The 25,865-nt window shown below is 35.9% G+C and overlaps 4 protein-coding genes and 1 pseudogene across 5 annotated transcripts; 3 read left to right on the top strand and 2 right to left on the bottom strand.

Moving 5' to 3' along the window:
- Positions 1 to 1,320: 1,320 nt before the first annotated feature.
- On the top strand, positions 1,321 to 1,827 carry GCK72_012331 (uncharacterized protein; the record flags this gene model as incomplete). Its single annotated transcript, XM_053729022.1, has 3 exons — positions 1,321 to 1,405; positions 1,470 to 1,631; positions 1,688 to 1,827. 3 exons carry the CDS (start codon positions 1,321 to 1,323, stop codon positions 1,825 to 1,827), a joined length of 387 nt encoding a protein of 128 aa, XP_053583794.1.
- Positions 1,828 to 2,043: 216 nt separating this feature from the next.
- Positions 2,044 to 4,585, bottom strand: GCK72_012330 (uncharacterized protein; the record flags this gene model as incomplete). The annotated part of the gene is made up of 3 exons (XM_053729021.1): positions 2,044 to 2,424; positions 2,618 to 2,734; positions 4,316 to 4,585. 3 exons carry the CDS (start codon positions 4,583 to 4,585, stop codon positions 2,044 to 2,046), a joined length of 768 nt encoding a protein of 255 aa, XP_053583793.1.
- A 682-nt stretch (positions 4,586 to 5,267) lies between these two features.
- GCK72_012329 lies at positions 5,268 to 6,113 on the bottom strand (annotated as a pseudogene). Its single transcript has 2 exons — positions 5,926 to 6,113; positions 5,268 to 5,430 (listed from the first exon to the last, which is right to left on the bottom strand). Coding segments are annotated over exons 1-2 (351 nt in total).
- Positions 6,114 to 11,065: 4,952 nt separating this feature from the next.
- GCK72_012328 (uncharacterized protein) lies at positions 11,066 to 12,325 on the top strand (the record flags this gene model as incomplete). The annotated part of the gene is made up of 4 exons (XM_053729020.1): positions 11,066 to 11,119; positions 11,176 to 11,389; positions 11,745 to 11,856; positions 11,905 to 12,325. 4 exons carry the CDS (start codon positions 11,066 to 11,068, stop codon positions 12,323 to 12,325), a joined length of 801 nt encoding a protein of 266 aa, XP_053583792.1.
- A 6,258-nt stretch (positions 12,326 to 18,583) lies between these two features.
- On the top strand, positions 18,584 to 21,743 carry GCK72_012327 (uncharacterized protein; the record flags this gene model as incomplete). The annotated part of the gene is made up of 4 exons (XM_053729019.1): positions 18,584 to 18,713; positions 19,774 to 19,935; positions 20,660 to 21,435; positions 21,561 to 21,743. 4 exons carry the CDS (start codon positions 18,584 to 18,586, stop codon positions 21,741 to 21,743), a joined length of 1,251 nt encoding a protein of 416 aa, XP_053583791.1.
- Between the last annotated feature and the right edge of the window lie 4,122 nt (positions 21,744 to 25,865).

Raw genomic sequence — 25,865 nt, 5'->3', positions numbered from 1 at the left:
GATTCCTCGAAAAATTTGTAAGTTATCTGAAAAATATGATATTTTTTCGAAAAATCATCATAAAAACTTACCTTTTTGTTCAATTTCCCAATCATTTCGTTAGTATAGGCCAGAATCATAGAGTCTTTTCTACTATCATATTGTTCACAAAACTCTTGAGTCGGGCACCTTTGGGAGAACTTTTTGGCTAGGCTGTTTAAAAAATCTCGATCTTGTTGTGTATGGGAACCAATCCTCCATCTACTCAGCATTTTTCCAAATTCTGGGTCTCGTTCTTGTCTCATGATTGTTTCCAACTCTTCGTATTGGACAAACTTTTGCCAGAGAGGTGCTGAAAATATTATATTTTTTCCTCATAAAAGACTGATCACCTTACATTTGAAAATCCAATCAGTTGGTAGTGGGAAACCATTCTTGTCGTTCCTCGAGACGGGAGGTATTTGAAGTAAATCTCCAAAGAAAACAACAGTACATCCTCCAAATGGGAGATCGTTTTGCATCACTTGTCTCATCCTTTTTTCAATTCTTCTCAAAAGTTTTGAGTCACACATTGATATTTCATCAATAATGAGCAACAAAAGGTGCGGGTGAGGTGGAAGAGGAATGTCATCTTGGGCTTCCGAGAAAGGGTTCAGCTTTAGAATACTGTGAATAGTATTCCCATTTATATTCCTGCCAGCCATAGCAGTGGTTCCACACACAATAACATGGGCAACTCCAATTTGGTCAACTATACAATTGATAACGACAGTTTTCCCCGTTCCGCCTGCCCCTCCCACATACAGCACGAGAGGTTCTGTCTGAGAAGAATACAGTTTTTCCTACAGTTTTTTTCATTTGCCACATACCTTATCCTTTTTGTGGACATCTAACAAAACCCTGTCGAGAATATGAAGTTGTTCAGATGTCAAATCATCCTTTGAAAAAGCGAGAGCCATGTTCGAGAGACGCAAAGAAAATATGACAAAGAGTGAAAAGAATGGAGGAGGAGGGGGTGCCTAACTCTTGCCCCGCCCCTTTTTAAATCTGAAGTTCCTTCATTCTTCATTTCAGCGTCCCCAGAAAACGGTGACTTGTTTTTGAGCTCTCATTTTCTCTTTTCTTTTTTATTCAATGTTATTATTTTATCATCATTTTTTGTATTTTCAGCTTTGAACAGTGGATCCTCGTATTGGTCTTGAAGATTTTCCTCGAAATTTGCTTCCGAATCTTGAGATTTGTTTTGCTGTCGTGTCTCAACATTCTCTACCGCCTTGCTGTAATTGTTCTGTCTTTGGTCGTCTTTCTACATTTTGTTCTACACCCACTCTTTTTGGGAACATGCTCCCGGACCCATCACCAGCAATAGTTCCACCGAGAGTGTCTGAATTGCGATTGGAATCGTATGCACCGCTTACTCCTGAAGGTTTGTTTTTTTCTATTTTTTTCTTTTATTTAATCTGATTTTTCTTCTTTTTCTATTTTTTCAGCTCTTGCTCCACCAGCGAAGACAATTCTTGAAGTACTGCAAACACCAAGAAGACCAATCAAGCCATTAAACGGAAAGCAAATGATCAAAATGGACGAGGAACGAGAAAATCGCGCTCCATATTCTGTGCCAAGCAAGAGAAAGGGGTGTAATCCAAAACAAGGTAAGAAAGATTTATATTTTAAATTGTATTTTTTAAACTATATCTTTTTCTTACAGCACTACTCGTTGGTAAACATCTATCACATGTGAAGGGCATCCACTTTTGTGCAAGATGTAGAGAGAATGTTTCGATCGATGTGAACCGGCTGATGACTGTCCAACTCTGTAACAACTGCAAAGTTTGTATCGCTAAGTGATTATATTATTATTTCTTTTTTCTTGTTGCATATTTTTATTTTTTTAAATAAATCAACATTTTAAATTTAACAATTTTTGTGGAAAGCAATGGGGAAAAACATGAATAAACTGCGAGGAAAACTAGAAAAAAAACGGGGAAAATTAGAAAAAAACGGTGAAAAACTTGAAAAAACTGGGGGGAAAACTAGAAAAAAAGCGGGGAAAACGGGGGAAAATTAGTCGAGCCAGGCGGCGACTCTGTCCAAGTCGTCTGTGATTTCGTCGACGTCCTCTTGCTCGATTTCGTTGTTTGATTCGACAAAATCGCCGGTTTCGCCGGATTCCTCAACAGCTTCGAGGGACGGGTACATGGGTGCGGAGGGAGACATCACTTTCTTGGCCTCCTTCTCGACTTCTTCAGTGACTTCTTCATTGGCTTCTCCTTTTTCTGCATCGATTCCTCCTTCTCCCCTTCTGAATCGTCTGTTGATCCAGTTCAACATTTTTCCACGATTTTTGATGAGCAAAAATGCGATGAGTTGAAGACTTGTGACGATGATGATTGTGTAGATGATGATGGAGATGACGTTGGAGTTGGTGGTGTTGGCGGCGGTATTCTGCAGAAAAAAATGAATAAAATTGGTTTTTTTGTACGAAATGTAAAATATTTCGGCATTTTCATACAAAAATCATCATAATTTTAACGATTTAATAGGGAAAATCTATAGTTTTGTTATTAAAATCACAATATATTTCCATTTTCTCAATAATGTTTTTCGTTTTATTAATATTTTTCATTAAAATACTTACTTTCTCAAGGGAATCCACTGGGATGGTCAAGACACAACTATAAACGGCATCCGAAACCACACAAATCCCATTTTGTTCATCGCATGTCTTGCATTCTACTCCAGACGACGACTCAAACTGAAAATTATATGAAATTAATAACAAAAATCGATTATAAAAATAAAACTTACCATTTTTTCTGCTTCAAAACTGGAAAAAACTCGACAAAAACTCGTCGAGTTTTCCACCGAAAAAGAGAATGTGTTGAAATTCGAAATCACACCCTCTGTGTACCATTGCATAATAAATTACGATAAAATGCACAGATTAAAATCTACAGTACTCTGAAACTTTTTTTCAGACTCATTCAAATTTAATTCAGGTGGCTGGGGGTCGTGGAAGTAAACGCGCCCCATCGGGGTCGCCCGTGTACTACGCGTAGGAAAGAGGGGTCCAGTCACTAGACGTGGAAAAGAGGGAAAATAAAGGGATTTTTGAGGAATTTGAAGGGAATTTGAAGGAAAAACATTGACAATATAACATTATAAATTTTTTCAGACACTTTTCAGCTTTTTTTCAGTTAAAAATCTTTATTTTTTCTACTTTTCGTCGGAAATTCGCTATTTCAAATTGGAAATCACACAAATTGGAAGTCACACAAATTTTTTGATTGTCTTCAGATTTTCGTACATTTTCAAAAGAAAGAAAACTTTTTTACGAGTTTGTAAAAAGTTTTCTTTTTCTTGAAAATGTGACTTGGAAGAGAAACAAGTTCGGCCATCTCGTGAAATAGTTCGGCCACCGGCTACTTGCTCTCTTTTGTGGGCTCTTCGATATAGACGCAGAGAAAGGTTAGAGAAAAACGAGAGAGTATGGTGGGGACGAGAGACGCAGAGAAAGGTTAGAGAAAAGCGAGAGAGTATTGTTTTGATGAGAGACGCAGAGAAACGAGAGAGTCTACTGTGGGGTCTTACTGTGTCCTCCCCCTCCTCCCTTCCCCCTCCTCCCTTCCCCCTCCCCCCCCTCCTCCCCACATGTGTGTTAAAATCTAGGGGGAAGCTTGGGCCACCTGACGGGTGTGTGTGTTATTTCCACCAGGGGGAGGTCTTGGTGGGTGTGTTGGTGTTACATTACCCTCTCCAGACTACTATCGTGGACGATCAGGAATAGTTATATCTCCTCTCCGGAGACATTACTGATTTCGTGGATGCCATTGTTGTTCTTCTGGCTTGTGATTGGACGATTGACGAAAAAACGTTGTTTCCTTGACTGGATTTGTCAGTTTTTGTTGTCTTCATGCTCCGTTCCAATGCTGATAGAAGTTTGAGCTCTGGTTGAATCTCTTCATCTCCGGTGGACTATTGACTAGCTGGTCATGTACGAGATAAGACTATCTCATACATGAGTAATCTTGAAACCTCTTCGGTTTCAGATCACTTTGATCCTGACTTGTCAGTCCAATTTGCTTCTTTCGTTGTTGCTGGCAGTTGGTGAAGACGTCCATGAAGTAGTTGACTTGAATTTGTCACGTGGATGGTTAGAGTGTACCGTTCTAACCATCTTGCATCCGTTGGGGGACGAACTCCTTCAATGGTGTCTTCTGCGCAACGAATCCTGGAAGCTGTCTTCGTGTAGATGTGAGCTGGACGGTGGGGGGGGGGGGGGGGGTGACGATGTTGTTGTCCTTCTTCTACAAGATGATTCTCGTCTTTAAGCTACCTCTTCGGTAGCTCTCTTTCGAGATATCTTGTGTGAAGATTTTCCAGAGCTTTCGTATTTCTTCTTAGGTAACTTTGTTTGACTTCTTTGAGTTACATTCCTTGTAGTTGTGGTCTTCGTGAGCTTGCTTTGTACTCGAGGTACCTCTTCGGTAGCTAGGACGAAGTTCGCTTTTGGAGACCACGGGTGGGGGTAGGGTAGGCTGGGGTAGGGATCTCCTGTGGCATCTTTGTGATGCCATGATAAAGTGGATGGCACGCCAAATGCCATATTGTGATGTGGGTAGTGCCGCGGGTGGCATCATTTATCCACGTCCGAGATGTAGTGACTTTTGATTGTCACCTTTAACGTCCTGATGTAGACGTCTTCTAGTTTGCGTGCAGCATGTTGCACATATTATCCTTGTTTGCTGGGGAGATCAAGTGAGTGATGGTGATGACGAAAATGTGTGAGTTGATGCTGACGAAAATTGTTGTGAGTAGGCGATAAGGCGAAAATGGGATGAGTTGTTCAAGGCGAAAATGTGTGAGTTGTTGAAGGCGAAAGTGTGTGAGTTGAAGACGAAATGAAGACGAAATGAAGGCGAAATGAAGGCGAAAAGGTTTGGAGAATCCACTTTTGTGTGCAGCTGGTGCTAGTTAGTGGGCTCCTCCGGTGCTACCGACGTCTTCCCTTGTTCGGGACAGTAACACCCCGATGATTCCTGCGTGTAGATGCCAGACAGGTTTCTCGACCTCCTCCGCTTTTCCGCTGAGGCCTCAGCTTCAATTGGAGTCGGCTAATCATCGGTAGGAAGCAGGGGGAGAAGGGGCAACCAATCCTCTTCAGACTGGCTCCTCCTCTCTGGCCTCAGGGCCCCTGTCTCCATCTTGATATATCCCTTGTTCGTGGTTGGGAGTGAAGATTCAACACATTGGATTGTAGAATCGATCCTTCCTCGCATTGTTTGCTTCTAGCTTCGAGTTCCAGTTCCGTATCCCTTTGGCCGAAGGGAAGGCTCCAGAATCCGTCGCTGCTGATGTGGTGAAGGCTTCAGAATCTCGATGACACTTCGTGATGGGGATCGCCTAGTCTTGACGTCCTCACTTCCTTGATGCCAATAACGTATCGTTGTCCTTTGATCCGTTGAGTTCTTCGCTGGGGTACAATGTACGTCTCTATTCTTGTGGCCTTTTCAGGCGTTGTTATGTCATCTTCTGACATCTAAGAAACCAGAGCGATTGGGGATCAGACCCGCTGACCGCTTCTGTTAGAGAGTTGCTGGTAGGGTAACCGATTGAGTAAACAGAATTTCTAGTTGAGCTAATAATTGTGCTCTTCGCACTGACTAGCTTCTCTGTTAAATCAGTTACTCACCTAACAAACTGGTACAAGGTTTGGAGCGTCTCTAGTATAGCCTGTCCAGTACGTATGCCCTAGCGTTGTAGAACTACGCAGTTTCTTGGCGGGGCTTCATATACTAGAGAGGCAGCTGCTCCGGGTGCGTCTGGTGCCACGTTGCTCCTTGCTGACGGGAGCCCTAGACGACTTCTTCTTATGCATCACTCTCCTCTGCGTCATGCTGTCGGGCGCGAAACTTCCACGGGATATCCTCTTCGGATTTCCCTTACTAATCCTGTGGAATTCGCTGCTCGGTGTTGTTCCGACGAGCAGCTTCCCTAATCCTTCCGGTACCGAATTCGATTGCTCGCCGGTGCCCCAAGAAGGCAGCGTTGTCGCTGTAGCTCAGGAAAGCTGGGGAGGCAGAGGTAGTGGACTGTGTGATGCTAAGGTGACTTTTCACTTGCCCGGCTTCCATATCTCTGATAATTTTAGATTATCGTACTTGAAGGCATGAATAATCGCACTAGGCGAAACATTCTCCTCCGTTTCCGCGAGATATGGGCGCTGGCTCGCTTCCAGTAAATGATTTCGTTTGTCCAGCACGAAATATTGAAATCTTCCGACAGAAATCGATAATTTTAGCGAATTTTCGCAACAAATAACACAACTCTTCGTTGCGAAATCTGTGACGACGCTTACGCGACAATTCCTCGGTTCTTCACCGCGGAATAATGCCTCGGCTCTTCGCCGGGGACTCATCGCAAGCTTTCGCTCTCGCCTCCTCCTTATCGGTCGATTTTGTCACTGCTGGCCAGTTCTCCGCTTCGATTGAACGAAATTTGTGTCCAGCGAGTAATTTTTTCTTCTCCCGATAGTTGCAAACAAGTGGAATTGTCGTGTTGTTGTGCGCCAATGTTTCGAGATTCTTCACCTCGAAACATGTCGCTCGAATTCCTCCGATTGCATCATTATCGATCGATTACTCGCTTGGGAAATTGTCCATGTTTCGCAATCGTTCAGCGTCTTGTTCTTCGTGTTCTTCCGAAAAAAAAAATTTCGACTTTTCTCTTCGAAAAGCCAAAAGATTCTTCTGCGCGAATCGGCGTCCGAAGTCTTCGAGTTCTCCTTGGAAAAAAAAATCTTCTTCCTTTTCCGGTCGATGTACCATGTGGCGACGCCGTTGGTTGAAGTTGATCTATTTATCCCCGCCGACTCCCCTCTTCGGGTAGAGCAGAGATAAATAGGCATCGGTGGTGATAGAAAGACGTTGAAGACGAGATGTGGTTCAGTGGAGGTGGTGTAGTGTGGTTCAGTGGTGGTAGAGAATGATAAGAAGTAGGGGAATAATCATTTATTGGTTTGAGCCAACAGCTGGGGTATAACTTATTGGAGGGAGAGGTGAAAACTCACCTCTCCGCTCGATGGGGAAGTTGAAAGGTATAGGAAAGTGAGAAGTGAGTGGGGCGAAGGAAAACTTGTTTTGTTCTAGAAGGAATTGAGAAAATCCCGCCGAAACATGTTTTGCCGCCGGTCCGGTGGGGCGCGTTTCCTTTGTGCTTTCCTCGGCCACTGTTCCTCGTCCCTCGGCCGCGAAGTGCGGGGATTATTGATTGGGACGATGATGATTGGGGAATTGAGCCATTATGAGCTGGGGAACTGAGCGGAAGCGGTTAGTGTGGACATCGTGAGGTGACGAGTCGAAGATGAGTCGCCGAAAGGGTCGCGGTTGTAATATAGCATATTACGGGCGCGACAGAAGTAAAATATGTCAGAAATTCGAAATTGCCTACGTGTCATTTTCTTGATGCGAGAGAACTCATTATTTTTTGACCAGAACATCTTCTAACATCGGCAAACAAGTAAAGATAAGAACAAAAACAACAATTAACGACCAAAAAAAAGTAGAACTGAAAATGAAAGTGGTTGAAATGCATGATTTTTTCATTCACTCTAACTAGTACGAAAACCGCGATAATTGTCTTTCAACTGGGTCTGTGATTATAACTTTCACCTGAAACGGTAATCAGATTTGTTCTCTTTCGAAAAAAACATTAAAGTCCTCATCTTGCCGCAATTTAACAATTACGAGTTTTCTAGATTGACGGGTTTCAAGTTTGGCTGGAAAAAGTGCGTTTTTATTTAACAAGTTCCGTAAATCAAGCTAAACTTTTTTCTCAGCAAGACAATAATCTACGCGTGCTTTCCGTCTCTAACTACTTACAAATATTGAATAAACGCTTTCGCATTTCGAAAGACTTCTGTAGAAATCGATTTTCAGGTTTGTTTCTATTTCTGACAGTTTTTTTATTTTGGTTTGAAAAAAATCATTATCTCGGTTTCAGCAACATCCTCGCAATACGGCACGGTGTTATGGTGTCTTCTTTGTATATTATTTGGAGCAGGGATTTTTGTCTTGAATATCAGTAGTTTTTTAAATCAATTTTTGACTAAAATTCAATTAAATTGGTTGTAAAAATGCCGATTACATCAATTTCCTAGATGAATAAGTAATGAGATATCTGCATTAAATAAACCGATAAGAAAACAGTATAATTTCAAAACTTTTGTGGGCACTTTCTACTGTTTCATAACTGTAATAGAAGGTTTTTCATTGTTAGAGTGTTAATGTTTTGATCATTTATACTTTCGAACAACCTCTTGCTATTAGTGCATAAGCTTAAAATACAAAACTGCTTTTTTTCACGCATGGCTGGGATAGTTTGAAAATTAAACAATTCCACGTGACTGTTTCAATATTGTATTTAAAGTTTTCACATTGACAGGTTGATAGTCTTGTGGCGGAGGGTCAAAATTTATGTAATTTTTTGTAGTTTTGAGTCTAGACCAAGGCTGTCGCACGGCCGGCCGCGAGAAGAAAAAAATGAAAAAGGTTGTTAGATTGGTACCAAAAAGTCAAAAACAAAAAACAAAAAAGTTTTGCCACGAGGGGGGGGTCGAACCCTGGTTGTCAGATTTGTACCAAAAAGTCAAAAGCATATCAAGTCATGTTTTCAGTTGATATGCTAGAAAGCCGCGGCCGGCCGCGATTTTCAACAGCCTTGGTTGGTCTAGACAAAACAGCTGTCTCAAAATTAAAATTGCTAAAGTTTTGTGTATGCTTCTGTAAAAGAACCGGCATATGCTAAAAATCCAATAAAAACAGTTTCAAAAACATTAGTTGTGATAAAACTTAGAGAAAAGGATATTCCGTTAATCTTGCGATTTAAAATTTTCAATTACAACGTCTTTGAGTCATCAGAATTATGATGTTCCTGAGCGAATTTGAATACTTGTTAGAGAAGTCAAAGTATAGATTACACCGCCATAAGAAAAATCTGCAATGTCTGTTTCAGTTAAGCTTGAAGTAGTCGGATTAAAAAAAAGATTAATGGAAAACTGTCGTGAAATGACAAGGTGCCAACATTGAAAAATCACTTCGCGGATTGCTCTGTGTAAGTTTTGAAAATTCTAGTTCCACATTGATTTCGTTGATTTCGTATTAGTGTGTTTGCCTTCATTACGAATTGTTATAACCGTTTCAATATTATCAGAGAAGAGATTCAGTAAATTTTAGTATTAATTCGTTCGACGAGGTTGTGGCTAGCTATCAATTGAACACAACATTCAAAAAATAGATATTGTTACCTTTGTTTTTAAAACAATAAAAAATTATCGGTTTCATCTTTCTCAATAAATAACAGAAAACCCAAGAACGAACAGTATAAGTCCCCAATAGTAAGTGTTCTTTAAGTAATAACGAGAAATTCTGGAATCTGACAAAAACCTCTTTGTAGAAATCTTTTACTAAATCTAGTTCTGTACGAAATAATTACAAAGCAAATCTTGAAATTAGTTTCTCATGGTTTTTCGAATTGAACTTGAGAGGAAGTGGCTCTTATAAAACACAAAGAAAAATAGAATACCACTGAAACTGTTATTTTTCAAACAATACATCAATTTGTATCGTAAAAAAATTTCTGTTCATTTCTCGTCCGATCTTAAGGCAACTAACCCAAAGATTTTCGTTTTCGCTAATTAAAATACGTTGAACATTTTCTCGATTGAAACCTTTTATCGTATTTACGGTTCCATTAACAAGGTTTCAAGCCGAGAACTGGGTAATGTTATTTCCGCTGACTTATCGAGAGCAAATGAAACGCCGTCCCAGATGTCAATTTAGAAACTTTGAAATTTTCAGTCATTTGCTTACACAAGACGCCAAAAAATGATGGTTGTTCAAACTCCTAGTCAATTTATTCTGTTTCAGTGATTTTCTCATACTGAAAAGGTACATTATATTGGTTCACAACAACAAGAATCTCTACTCCTGAAAAATATTCAAAAAAGTTAAAATTTAACTAGTTTTTCCATACTTGTCAAATCACGGGCCGGGCCCGCTGAAAATTTCAGGGCCCGGGCCGGCCCGCAGGGCCCGCAGCAAAAAATTATTTTTGAAAAATAGAATTGAAAGTCTTGGAAATTAAATTTTTTCGTCGGTTTATACTAAATCAAGGTCGGGGGATTCGATTAGACTACTTTCAGAAGCCTCCAGCAAGTTCTTGATCAAACGACGAAAAATTTTTTTCAATAGTTTGACGGGCCGAACGGGCCGGGCCGGGCCAGCCCGGGCCGGGCTGGAAGATTTTTTAGCGGGCCCGGCCCGGCCCGGCCCGGCCCGTGACAAGTATGAGTTTTTCGAATGCTTACTAAAACAATAACACAAAACTATATTTTTACTGTTGCACCGTCCATATGAATTTGAAAAAATAACGATTCGATAATACATGAACAATATGAAAAGTTTGACGGCTCATAACTCCGTTCACAGAAGGATTTCAGAAATGCATTACAATGCTTGTTGTATCAAAGTAAAGAACTATATTTTCTGTTTCATCGTCTGCATGAATGTGGAAAAATAACGATTTGATAATACGCGGAAGAATTGAAACATGTTAGACGATAAAAAAATTGTTCAACATTGTTTTTGATATGCATTGTCTTCATTTTATCTCGGTTGGTTTTACAAGTTGTACTATGTAGTTTATTTGCCGAAAATACGTAAAATATCTTTTTTTCATAAAATACAATAATTTCAGACATGCAACGGGCCGGGTGGAATTTTTGACTATTTTTTTAAATATCATAAAACTGCAACTTAGGATTTTTGACTACTTTCGATAAAAATTTTACTCTTCTGAAATTTAAAATGCTTTCGTTTTTCTTCATTTTCTTCATTTAACCGAGTATTCCATTCAAACAGTTATCTTAACTAATCTTTGTACAAAAACCGTTCCCTCCCCCATTATCTTATCTAATATCCTATCTGATGCCCCTATCTGCTGCCGTAAAGGTCAAAAGATAGCAATCTGACTGAGACTATATTCATATTCTCTTATTTTTCCCCCATTCTTTTCCTCAGTACGCACAATGAATCACTACTACTCTCTACTTTTTGGAATTATATTCCTCGTTTTCAGTCAGGTCGGTTTTTAATTTTTTTTGAATTTTCTTTGAAAATAAAATATTTTTTTTTCTAGGTTAAGTGCACCGGATATCTCGAGGTGTCTTTCAAAAGTGACTTCAATCTGAAATCTGTGTTAAATGTCTCAAGTCTCAATACTAATAGCTCCAACTCCCGTCTCGTTCCATTCCTGGTGTCCCCTAATAAGACAGAAAAACTTGCAAAAATTCCAATTGATTTCAATGAAACCGTCATTATAACTGTTTTTGTGATCAATCAGGATCGATTGGGTATGTTCTAACATAATATACTGTACAGTGCAGTAAGATATACAATTAGGCCTAAGTCAGTTGAAAATGACAAATTTTAAGAGAGGGGTACGGTATCCCTGAAGTAGATTATGTATAAAGGATTTGAGGGAGAACTTACTTTGTCGATATGTAACTTGCTAGGGAGTGCTCGTACAAAAAGTTGTCAACTGCAAAAATGAACCTTTACCTCCGGTCTGTATGGTTTATACAAAATTTACTTTAGTGATACCGTAACACTCTATCAAAATTGGTCAATTTCAACAAAAAATGCCATATTGTATATCTTTCTGCACGGTAGTGTACTCTAAATGTCTTATCTGTGTCTAGTTTTCAGATATCGATAACGCCACCATCACCGCAACTTTTACACCGAGACGTGGCATCCTTTCCCCATTAACTGTGATGTATCCTTTCACTGGTATCAAAATCAATATTGAATGTGACACGTGAGTACCTTCCTTTAAAAATTATGAAATCCCACTATCTCTTTTCAGGCAGTACTACGGTGACCAATGCAATGTGTTCTGCTGTTCCGAGACAGCGAGTCGAGTCGGGAAAGAGTGTAATTCCCTGGGACAACTAGGCTGTCCAGTTGGTAAAAAAGGGTTGGATTGCAAACAATCAATCAGTAAAAAGTGGTGCAAATGCAAGAACAAAGGGTCGTGTATCTCATCATTCGGGAAGAACCTCCACGAGAGAATTCAGTGCTCGTGTCCAGTCGGATTTACGGGAATCCAATGCGAGAAGGAGGTGCCTAGTGTCGAAATGATGTCGGTGTATGGAGTGGATCCGAAGAAGTTTGAGATTGGAACTGCGAAGATGTTGTATGAAAGTGTGGTGGATAATGAGATGGTTGAGGTTACGCGACCACATTCCAGTCATTTGTTGCATAATTTGAAGATTAATGATGCTTAAACTAACTTATTATTGAAATTAAAAATTTTTGAAACTTGGCTATTAAAGAATAAACGGATGAATGAATTATCGCAAATTGATATGTTTTTTAAAATAGTATTCGCACTGACTGTGCTAATTTTTTGATAGGTTTTGTGAAATTATTAAGTAGTTGTCAGTAAAATCACCTTTCAGCTATTGAAAAATGTTGTTATTGAAACCGGAAACATTTCAGAGTTAAAGAATTTCTATTGACTTTTTAAATAAATACTCTTTCAACATGTTCTGAAAAAATAAGAATATTAGTGACCTTTACTACACAACATCGATGAAGTACATATTCCTCCCAACTGTACCACTTGTTGTAAAACTGCGAACACCTCGAATATGTTTTCAGTAATTATTCCCAATTCAAAAATTGTTTTCATAATAAGTATGACTTGATACAGAAATTTTCTGTTTCAAAACATATTTTTTTAAATAGTATTCGCACTGACTGTGATAATTGTATAATAGCTCTTTGTCAGTGAAATCTCCTCTTAATTATTATGAAATGTTTTATTGACAACGGAAACATTTCAGAGTTAAATTTCTATTGACTTTTTAAATGAGTACTCTTTCAACATGTTCTGAAAAAATAAAAAGATTATTGTTCTATACTACACTACATCAATGAAGAACATATTCCTCCCAACTGTACCACTTGTTGTAAAACTGCGAACACCTCGAATATGTTTTCAGTAATTATTCCCAACCCAAAAATTGTATTCATAAGTATGACTTGTTACAGAAATTTTCTGTTTCAAAACTATAAAATAAGTTGAAAATTATGAATTTCGTGTTTGTGTAACTGTCTTCAAGATTCTCTGGTTGGAATTATTGTACTCCATTTTCAAAATTATTGACACTAATTGTATTGTTACTTATAGCTCTAGAAAAATGACTAAGAAAGTCTGGAAGACAGAAAGTATATAAAATAAAGTTAGGATTTTTTAGGTGTCAGCTACTGTACTTCAGTTTTCAAAATGGGAAAATAAAGTTCTGGTTTCGGATTAATAAATTCAGGACATTCTGAAAAAAGTAATTTAGGTCTGACAGGAACATTCGTTTCATTACCAGAAAACTCTAGAATACATATCAGGTTCTCAAAAACAGTGCTTTTCAAATAGATTTTTTTTAAGTTTCAGTATTATCTTATAAGGTTTTGAATTCAAACACTTCAATACTCGCAATTTAGCAATAATGTATTGACTATGAAAAAGTAATCAGTTTTTGTTGAAACAAGTAAAAAAAGTGGGCGATTTGAAACGGGGTATTTTTTGTATAAAGAAGGAAATAAAGATTTTTTTTGAAGAATATTGTTAGGAAAAACAACTTGAGCTTCAAGTTGATAGCGGGCAACAGAAACTGGAATTCGCGCATTGCTTTCACGTTTCCAGAGGAAATTGTCTCTGTCAAATATAAGTTCAAACTCACAACAAGTAATAGGAAGAGAAGCAGAACTGGAGTCATTGTTGGTGTGTAACACAAATTAGCATAAAAATTTTACAACATAAATTAACAACAAGAAAAAGTTCGATTTTAATGATTTTTAATTGTTTTTTGTTTAATTGTTTCAACAAAAACTGATTACTCTAACATGACACATTATTGCGATTAGTTTTGAGAGGTATTAAACAATAATGTGATCTAATCTGATAACATTTTGTCAAGCAAAGAGCTCCAAACAAAATCTGAATATCAATTTCTGTTAAAAAAACCAGTTTGAAACCGTAACAATGTGAAACTAAGTACTAGTCTGATGTGAATTTAAAATCCCGCTCTAATTTCTAATATGTATTGATAATGAGTATGTGCGGTGCAAATCGATGACCAATTAACAGAAAACCTATGTATGTATGTGAATTTCATGTCCATTGGAAACAGGCATTTCAATTTTTTGAATAAGATTTTGTGTGTCAGTAGAAAAAGAAGGTTTTAGAAGTTTGTTTTGATTTAACCAAATCATTGGTGTTAGTTGGCTTTTGCTTTCAGAACCTAATATTATAAAATTTCAGTGCTTTTATGTTTATTTGTATACATTGAAAGCAGAGAAACATGACTGAACGCAAAATATTAGAAGGGGGGTCTTTCTAATTTAAATTCAGAAAATCTCCAAAATTCAACGATGCTATGAAACATTTCATAAGAATACAAAAGAAAAAGTTGTCAATTCGAAACAGAATTTTTCAGAACTGGCGAAAAACTAGTTTATAATACTTACTGTTTACAATATGTGATATCTTACTGGTTTTTTATTAACTTTTGCTAAAGCCGTCATCAGGGACATAGTAAAGTATAGTGTGGTCAGAATGATGTCAGAATATTTTTTAAAGATTCTGTATGAACACGTTCCAATGATGTTTCGTTCTTGCTACACATGCATCGTTTATAAAGATATTGTGATAGTAGTTTGCCACAACTGTTATTACTGTTCCGCTGCATTTCATGATAATTGGAAGTCATATTTTTCATAAATTACAGTTACAAACCCCTGTAATGCGTATCCATTCAATACGCCCTTTCAATAAGTTTATGAAATAACCGGGTTAATATGAAATACCAAAGAAAAGATACATAGAATCAATGTATTAGAAATGAAATTAGTGAAAATATCTCACTGTAATTTTTTTTGAACATTTTATGTTTCAAAATTGTCAAATGAGCTTTACAGTATAGTTTCACGGGGTTAAGTTTAAGGACTCAGTTTGTAAATGAAGATTAGTTTTATTGTGCTAACTACTTGTCAGAGTTGCGCGGAATTCCGACTTCCGACTTCCGGCTTTCGACTTCCGTTTTGAAAATTTTACTTCCCACTTCCGCCTTCCGACTTCCGTTTTCGGATGTTTACTTCCGACTTCCGTCATTCCATAATTGTGGAGTTTCCGAAAAGTACATTTTGCAGAAATACAAGGAAAAATGGGCTAAAAGGACAGAAAATAGGTTTTTTTTTCAGACAAAAACTAATTTTCCACTGATTTTTGCGAATTTTATGAACTTTTCCTAGAAGTTTTTGAATATTTGCAAAAAATCTAATTCCGACTTCCAACTTCCGACTTCCGACTTCCGGGCGTTTTTCAATTCCGACTTCCGGCTTCCGACTTCCGTTTTCAAAAATGTACTTCTGACTTCCGACTTCCGTTTTAGAAAAATCCACTTCCGCGCAACTCTGCTACTTGTTATAATTCTCAGAACACTTGAATAAATTCTTAGTTGTTGCATGAAAATTGACGATGAAAATATGCAATTACGAAAAAATTTTCAAACTTAAAAATCCAGATACAAAGCACTTTTCAGTTTCACTTTTTCTAGATATTCGTTCATTTCTGACAACATATAATTCCACTAACGTGCATATTCCACTAAGTATGGTTTTTTTACAATGTTTTTAGACTTGTTTATTCGATTTTACTGAAAAAAGAGTTGCACCTTGAAAATACCATATCCCCGCATAATGTTTCATGCACGTTGTTTCAAAATGGGAAAGTTTCAAGTTGTCTTGGTTTCAAAACTTTAGGAACCCATGGTTGGAAGATTTACAGCTTCTTATTTGTTTTGTTCTCTTCAGAAATTTTATTTTTCAATCTGCATCAAATGCAAAATAGGACTGCAAATGAAAACTAAAAAGGTTCCAGTCTCCTTGCTTTGTTCTACACACCTAGACTGGATTTCTAACGTTGCATTGAATATCTGACACATTTTTATTCGGTTCTACAGACACCATAAAAGAGACACAAAAATAGATATTTTTGATTTTAACAATTTTTTTTTAAATTTGTATTTGATTATATTTGCGTTTTCGGCTTTCCAGCTCCAGTCTTCCGCACATTTATATTAGCAGGATTCGGAACTGTTTTTGCGATACAATGACGATAATACATGGGATTTCACGACTAATCGAGTAGTTTTGAGGAAAAATTAGAACAGTCACAAATCGATGTCGAACCCAATGAATTCTTTCATTTTTCTGTTATTTCTGATAGTATCTTCGTCAAACAATTTTATCCATGTTGTTGTATTTTTGCAATTATACCTATTAATTTTCTAGATTTCAACATTTCAATTCCGTTTCTCAGTTCACTTAATAAATTGGGTTTATGGATCGTGCCAGTAGCTAAAATAGAAAGACTCCAAAAATAGCGGTCAAACTTTCTGAAGATCCGCCTGAAGCCGCGCCCTGGCTAATATGTCCGGGAAGATCTTTTTCAAGCTTTGTATGACTACAGCATTGAATACCTATCATTTATTTATTTATTTATTTATTTATCATTTGTTTAATGAAGGAATGATTGTCACTGACAGAATACAAGAATAGGTAATTAATAAATGTTTTTATTTATTTAATTGTGAGGGTGAAGTTTGAAATATATATCATGAGTAATTGAAACAGAAGGCGCCTAAAATTGATTCAGTGTTTTGCTCGCACACAGTATCAAATTTCTTAAATGAAAAGTTTGGATTAGAAATAATTCCGAAATAAAAAAAACTCATATTAAAAACACTGATACCAAAACTAAATCTAAGCACTGAATGAAACCTAAAAATTTTGATGAAAAACTGATGTGAGAAATACAAAATCAGATTGTTGTTCTCACATAGAATAACTTTTCCATTGTAAGATTTATCTATTCGACTGTTATCACATCTGATCGAAACCGGAATAAAATTCCTGGTTCCGGTTCCAAACATGTTCAGATTTGAAATCGCTGTTTTTATTTAAAAATCTCATTTTAGAACACTGTGCAAATTTCAATGTACATTTCCATTAATGTTTTTTTTTCATTTGTACAGAATCAATTGTTGTACGACCAGTGTTACAGCTTTAAATAATGTCTGTAAGAGTTTCTCAATTTATTGATTATAATAAATGCAACTTGAAAAATCCTAGTTGTATAATAAGTTTCTGTAACACTATTTTTTCCCAATTGTGTTTAGAACTGTTTCAAATCGATCTCTTACCCACTGGATTTGTTAACTTTTCTGTTATTTCTGATAGTAGATGTATTTGTCAGAGACTTTCTTTTCATGCTGTTGAATTTTTATAATTATACCTGTTAATTTTCTTGATTCTAACAACTATATAATGTTTTTTTGTATTCACTAAAACAAAGTTATTCATTTTGACATTCAAGATCGCTTGAAACCTTAGAAGTTAAAAAAAATCAGTTTAAGGACCAACACCAAACGAGTATAACAAAAACACATTAGTAATTTTCATGAGTAATTGAAACTGAAAACACACAAAACTGATTCAGTCTGCTGCTGCGGAAAACCAAACCTGAATCTGAGCGTGTGAAATCTAAGCAATGAATGAAAAATAAAAATTTTGAGACAAACTGATTTGAGTAATACAAAATTAGATTTTTGGAAAACGTGTTTCTATTGTTAGATTTATCTAATCCATTTTTATCACACCTGATCGAAATCTCTTACTGTTTTTATTCAAAATTCTGATTTCAGCACACTGTGCAAATTTTCTATGTACATACATATCTATTAATGATTTTTTTCTCAAAATAACAAGTTTTCGAGAATTTTCCGTTTCATAACTTTTTTTTTCTTTCATTATTTTTTAAAAATATAATTATTGACAACGGCGAATATTTAAAAAAATTGTTTTTTTGGAATGAATAAATTGTTTTAAAATCTCATCAAGAAAATTTTAGAGACAATTGAGACCTGCTTTACAGTTTTAAATAATTTCTGTAATTAGAGTTTCTCAATGTACTGTTTATGAACAACAGAGCAAACTCGGACCCCACGCCCTTCTACTTACAGCATACTTGAAACTGAAAATTCCAGAACGTTCATTCCATCATCTGTCAGTTTTGCTTAACGACCAAACCACCTCGTCCCAAACCACAATTTCTCTCTTCCCTCTTTTTCTCACATTATTTTTTTGCAACACGTGCGTAGGAGTATCATTCCCTGATAATTTACTTTCTGTCTCTTCCAACCTTATCAGTATGTGTCGAGTTCAAACATTAGGTTAAAAAAAGTTATTTGAATAATGACCATTTCCGATAGAGACTGTCATATCTGTACTTATTTTGCAAGTGCCATAGAGCGCGAATGCTATTCCCCATATTTTGCATATTTTAATACTTCCGAATGCTATCACTCCGATCTTTGCCTGATAGATAACAAGTAATCTGAAATGATGACTCTGGAAAAGTCAAACAAAAAAAGATTATAAAATGTCATGAATTTTACATTTTCTGAGTGCATTCTTCTTCCAAAATGTATCGATTTCTATTTTTCTGTGCGATATTATGTGGCGTGACCGATGCGAACAAAGTGGAACAAGTTCATCTGAGTTTGAGTGGGAAGATGGATGAGATGGTGGTGACTTGGTTGACACAGGGACCATGTGAGTTTTTTTCGTGAGTGAATATGGCTGAAGAAGTGAAACGGATAGCTTGATAAATGAATATGAAGAGTATGAGAAACAGTTAGAAGAATAATATTTAACGGAGGACCGAAGCAATATTTTTGATTTTAGATTATCATACTTCAGACAATTTTAAGAAACTTTTATCATTGAGGCGTATGCTGAAAATAGCTTTAAACGCTACATTTCCCGTTCTCCTGACTCAAAAGGAGCTTTGGTAAAAGAGCTTTTCAGCGCGGCCGTGTAGTCCTCCGGAGAACGGGACTTTAGGGCGTTTAGAGTGTTTTTTGGCATATGCTCCAAAGATAAAAGTTTTTTTTTTAAATTTTCAGAAGTATCGGAATTCGCAAGAAAAGATATGGCTTTTTTGATACATTGGCCAGCATAAAAAAAAGTAATACCAGTGAACTTTAAACTTTCCAGTTATAGGCTATCCACTTAAATTTCCATTTAAGCCTTTGGACAGTAATTCTCTTATATGAATTCAAATATTTATTAAACCTTTAGGCTCCGCCTCCAAAACAGAACAATTTTTTTCGGATTTTTCGAAGGTTTTCAAAAAGTTTAATTGCGAAAAATTATTCAGACAAAAATTTTTCGGATAGTTTTCAGAAAAACGGTTCTTAGTGTTTTGGAAATTTTTCCTACTTTAAAAAAATTAAGCAACAAAATAACTATAGTGATTTTTCAATTTTTCAAGAATTTTTTATAATTTTGTACTCAAAAACAAGTTTCTGGGGGTCTGTTTTTAAAATACTCATAAAAATTCAAGATTTTCACCTTCGAAAAATGAGTTTTTTCAGACAGCTTTCTTAAGTTTTTTTTTTCGACTTTTTCGATTTTTTCCTTTTCTTCGCACAGCCCTTTTAAGGCGGAGCTTACCACTCAAATCAAAGTTAATTTTTTCACTTTCACAATGACTACAGTAGAAGGGCACAAAGCAAATTTCAGCTATTTAGAAGCACAAAATAACCCGAGATTATCGTCACTACACCACCATCCTCTTAAAATTTAAATGTAACAGAAAACAAAATTCCAGTACCCAACGTGACGCCATACGTGACATACGGTCTCTCCAAAGACTCACTTCGATGGACTGCAAAAGCCACGACGACTTCATGGAAAGATCAAGGATCCCACGGATATATCAGATATACTCACAGAGCAACGATGACTAAAATGGTAGCTGGCGATGTTTATTGTGAGTTTTTTTCCGTTTTTTACTGTTTCAGATTTCACTAGGGAAGGATCCCGAGTCAAGATAGAGTTACAGGTCGAGATATATATCACTAGAACGGAAATTTTGCGCTGATTTCAAATATATATTCCAATTTTGCTAAACGATTCTCTGAAAAAAGTTATTTGCGTTTTTGTGGCTTCTCAGTGCAAAAATGAGCATTTTCAAGACTCCCAAAATTAACGTTTTTCTTTTTTTTTCAAATTTTTTTTGTGCTGTACGTATGATTACGGATGTAAAGATGATTTGGGCAATATATGATTTCAGAAAGTATTTTCAGAAAAATTTTTGTGTAGTTTCTTAAATTTTCAAAAATGACGCATCTACAAAAAATTTGTCTGAAAATTTTCTGAAGTTCCAACACAAACAATACAATTTACATGATTGGAACTGCACCTACAACACAAAAAAATTTGAAGAAAATAAGAAAAACGTTAATTTTGGGAGTCTTGAAAATGCTTATTTTTGCACTAAGAAGCCACAAAAACGCGAATAACTTTTTTGTCGAGATCGTTTAGCAAAATTGAAATGCAGATTTGAAATCAGCGCAAAATTTCGGTTCTAGTGATATATATCTCGACCTGTAACTCCATCTTGACTCGGGATCCTTCCCTAGTCAGTTTTCTTTTGACTAGTTTTTACTTTTTAGTTGGTTGAATACGCAGTGTTCTCTAAATTTACTTTCCAGACTACAAAGTGGGCAGCTCTCAAGACATGTCCGACGTGTACCACTTCAAACAACCCGACCCTTCCAAAGAGCTTCGTGTTGCTATCTTTGGTGACTTGAGTGTCTATAAAGGGATGCCAACAATAAATCAACTAATTGATGCTACTCATAATGACCATTTCGATGTAATCATTCACATCGGGGATATCGCGTATGATCTACATGATGATGAAGGAGATCGTGGGGATGCTTATATGAAGGCGATCCAACCATTCGCAGCGTATGTTCCCTATATGGTGTTCGCAGGGAATCATGAGTCGGACACTCACTTCAATCAAATAGTCAATCGGTTCACTATGCCAAAGAATGGAGTTTATGACAATAATCTCTTCTGGAGCTTTGACTATGGATTCGTTCACTTCGTCGGATTGAATTCCGAGTATTACGCCGAGAAAATGACAAAGGAAGCGAATGCTCAATACAAGTGGTTGCAAGAGGATCTATCGAAAAATAAGCTGAAATGGACAATAGTAATGTTCCATAGACCATGGTACTGTTCTACTAGGTCATCTGGTGGATGTGATGACCCTACTGATATGCTTTCAAGAAAGGGAACCACTGACTTGCCGGGATTGGAGAAGTTGTTGAAGGATTATAAAGTGGATATGGTGCTCTATGGACATAAGCATACGTATGAGAGAATGTGGCCGATTTATGATAAAGTTGGATATAAATCGGGAGACGCTGGACATATCAAAAATGCAAAGGCACCGGTGTATATTCTGACTGGATCAGCGGTAAGATTTTAATGTTTCTAGGACCTGATATAGTTTGGTACAGTCTCCAGAAACTGTTACGAACCTGACATATGTAGTTTGCTAGAACATTCTCTTGGATTCTCCAGAAAGAACATTGTTTCCAGGGCTGTCACACGCATGAAGGACCGTCCGACACGACACCCCAATCGTTCTCAGCAAGCCGTCTCGGCCAATATGGATATACTCGTCTGAAAGTGTACAACTCTACGCATATCAGCACGTATTTTGTGGATACCGATGACAAAGTTGGGAATTTTTTGGATCGGTTCTATTTGGAGAAGGATTGATTTGTGTATTATACTTTTTTGTTGTATTTTTTTGTATATGTTTCGCGGTGGAGATAAAGAACGGGATAAAGCTTGGGAATTGATGTGTGAGATGGTGGCAATGATGCACATACGATTTGAATGCCAATGTGATATCATAGAAACAGTATTATTTTGAAAATCTTCCTAAACCTTAAACACACCCTATCACGAAAAAATGCATGGTGAGATCCCACTAATGGTCAAAATATAGATACATATATATTTACTGACCCACTTTCATGAAGCGCAAATATCAAATTTCCTTTTGGTGGTATTACTGGAAATAATGATATGGAAAGTTTATCGTCAATTTGAAACAGAAGAAAACTGAATGCGTTTTTTTTTTCGGATTCTCAAAAAATGATTCTTTGCAAAATTGACGTTTCGTCACTTGCCATTTTGCAACTATTCCTCTCACAGCTGCACAGATAATTTTTTATTTGGGTCAATTTGACATTTCGAGTTTCACCAATAAAATAAAAAATTGGGTCAACTGACATCTTTCTTCAAAAATTATTAAAACTTGTATGGTTGCGCAACGGCATGGTTCCGAAATTGATAGTTGCGAAACGTCGCTCAAATAATAAAGTCAAGATGTTAACACTAACAAAAAACTTCAATTTTGAAACATTTTTCTGTTTATTTGAAACAGGAATATTTTAACGAAAACCTAGCGACTGCAACATTTCTACGAACTTACTATTAGTTTACCATTACAATTTTCGTCTTGACCTGTTTTTAGGTGTTTTAATGTCAAATTGTTTTTTATTCTCCAATGAAAAATCTTGCTTTAAATCTCATTTGAATCAGAAATGGGGCTCTATAAGACGCCACATTTTTGAAATTCAACCTAAATCATGAGAAAAATCGGAGAATGTGCTGAAGATTAGCCATTTTGAACTGAAATCGATTTATTTAACTAAAATAGTGATCAGATCCAGATTCTATACAAATTCTGCAACATAAATCCAATACTTTTCTCAAATTCTGTCAAATTTCTCGTTTTTTGCGTATTGCGTTCACTGACTTCCAAAGACTGATATCATATTACTATGTATTGCACATGAAAATGTAGGAAATTGTTTTTTATATCTGTCTCAAAAATTTTCAGTCAAATTGATGTGGTTTTTGTAAAGTTAGAGCGTTTCAAACGTTTGCCCTACTTTTTTTTCAAAAATAGCAAGAGACAGTATTCAGCGTGAAAGTTCAGATGATGTGGAAAAAAATAATTAGAACATTTCACGCGTGACTTTTTTCAAAGAGACCGTGGCGTAGATAAGATCTGATAAAATAAAATTCATTCCAACTCATATTCTCGTCGTCTTCAAAATGGGAGAGGTTCATCCGTGCTGTTTATGTATTCTCTGTATCCTTATTCCGGTGAGTTTTCAACTTTAAAGTTTAGAACATGTTAAAGACTGAACATGTGTACTGCTACTATTTTCAAATAAGAAGTTGTTGAAAAAGAAAATTTTCTGTTCCGGTAAAACCATTTTGAAAAAGAAACTTTGAAAACCTAATTTATAGCCAATCGCCGTGTACCTCAAAAAAGGAAATCGTTGTTGTGCAGCTGTCTGGTGCAACTTGGCTCTCTGCTATCTTCTTTATATTCCTGGAGTCATTCATGCTATCGTCATTTGTTATTGCAAACCATAATCGGAGAAGAGGATGTGAATGAAATTTTAGATTAGTAGTGTGTGAGGAAATAAAGAATTTTAGTTTCACATTTTCTTTAACATCGAAACTAGTTTTTCAAATATGGTAGGTATGGCGGATGATAAGACAACCACTGAAAAATAAATAAAAACCTGATTTTCATGGAAAAATTGCAAGACAGATGGTATAATTGGTTTAACACGATTAAAATAAATTTGCGAATTGTTTGTGTTTAACGGACCATTATAAGTTCTGAGTAGAAGTTCGAAAAATGTTATTATTGAAACATGAAAAAATGGTTTAGAATTTCTAGTAGTGTTCTGAACAAAGCATCATTATCAGACAAATCACAAGAAAAATGGTTTCTGTTTCAAGTTGTTCTAATGTAAAATGTTATTCATGCTTTTCAAATTAACACGCAATTATTGACTGTTTAACTTCGTATTTAGAAACTGTCAATGAGTTTTGTGGTATTTTTAAAGTGTTGAAATTATTAGAATAATAAGAAAACAGAACAGCTCTGAAAATCGTTACACAGCTATACAAACTACTTGCAACAGTGATGAACACTTTCGTTGTTGAATTTAAAAAATTATATAAATTGCCATTTTCATCTAATTTAATTTATCGGACCTAAACAGAAAAGTTAAAATTTAGTAACTAAAAACAAATGTCGGAACATTTCTGGGCAAGTTGAAGCAGAAAAAATGTGAAAAGCTTTCCGAAAAAGTAAAAATGTTACCTGAACTTCATTGATACTACTGTAGTGCCATCTTCATTTTTTTAATCAGCTCATCAAATTTCCAACAATACACGATTTTGGGAATGGATTACTTAAATTTCGGTTTGTTTGAATATAGTGACGAAACGGTTTTTTATTAGTTTTTAAATTTATGCAAAGGTTACCGAATAAAAAAAAGCTACAAAAATGTGAAGTTTGAAAAACTTCACTTCACATGGATGAGCTATAACAGGAGTTTTTTCAAAGTGTGTTTAGAATCGGGAGTCTCGAAGAAAAACTTTAAAAGATCAAAAAGAAAAGAAAGTATTATATCGACGAAACGAAAAGCTTGAAACATTTCTGATAAGATGGAAACAGAAAACTTGTGATTCAAAATAAACTTGATCGATTGATCCTTACTAATAACCGGCAATTAACTTTTATTATGTGAATAATTGCAGCGTTTATTGTTCTTAGAAGTGATCTCGTAATAACTTCAGAGTAGAAGTACAGAACATAAATAAATGTTTATATTGAAACAGGACTTTTCCTCAATTTTGTCATGTAAAAATATTTGTTCAGCTTATTTTGGCAGTATTCATAAAAAAATAATAGACTGGAAAAATCGTTGAAAAATAAATTGAAAAATGAGATACACAGAAAAAATAGTTTTTGTTTCAAGTTGCTGTAAAATAGTATTTCATTCGTGGTCTTTCATTCATTCATGGTCTTTCATTCATTCATGGTCTTTTCGTTATTTCATGAAGGTGATCAATAAATATCATTGCGTTCTTGAAATTTATTAATTCGAAAAACATAAAATCAAATCGCTTTACAACTCTAAAATCATCTCTGTTATGTAATTGTCATAAACATCGAACTGTATTTACCTACTCAATGAGGAGATAACTAGTGTAAATTTGAAAATCTTTTGTTCGAACAGTGTCATTTTATAATTTTATACAAAAATTTAAAGAACCAAAAGTTAGATTCAGTATGAAAATCAACCTAACCAAAACATTTACTGATGTTTAGAAACAGAATATTTTAGGTGAAAACATCATTAAAAATGGGGAAAGGGGACAACCTTCGAATGCTGTTTCACCTTAATTTTTTTTGGTTTTTCACTGTTGTAACGGTTTATTTGAATGAAGTCGTAAATGGTATTTCAGTAGACCAATGCTATTAACTGTGATTTAGGCCGAGAATAAAAATGTGATGGTTTCGGATTCAGAATGTAAACTTTTTTACTGGAAGATTCATGTTGATAGTACAATCTTTTGTTTTGTTTTTTTTTCTGTCTCATTCATTCAAAACTGGCGGCTCCAAATTGTAATTAATTAAATATAAATCACTTGTCTAATTTTGCACTCCTCGAACTGGTAAAAACAGAAAACGAGTTTCAGATATTGAATTTTTGTAAACAGACGGAAAGTTTGGTCAGCGAGAATGTTCTAGAAATTTCACTCAGGTAAAGTTGTTTTTTCAGTATTCTGCTATTTCTGGCGTTATTTTCGACAGTTTTTGGTGTTTTTCTATCAATATTTGCCGTATTCTATCGAATTTATTGAAGAAATACAACAAAAATAATCGAAAATACCGTCAAAATTCAAAAAATCAACGAATTTCTAGTAGAATTTCTAGGCCACGGCCACCAATTTTCTTCGGCCTTCTCAATGACCAAACTTTCCAGCGCTCGCTCTCAGCGGGTTGTGGACCAAATT

This window comes from Caenorhabditis remanei, chromosome IV, assembly GCF_010183535.1.
Source record: "Caenorhabditis remanei strain PX506 chromosome IV, whole genome shotgun sequence".
Lineage (NCBI taxonomy): Eukaryota > Metazoa > Nematoda > Chromadorea > Rhabditida > Rhabditidae > Caenorhabditis > Caenorhabditis remanei.
This window is presented reverse-complemented; position numbering and strand designations above follow the sequence as displayed.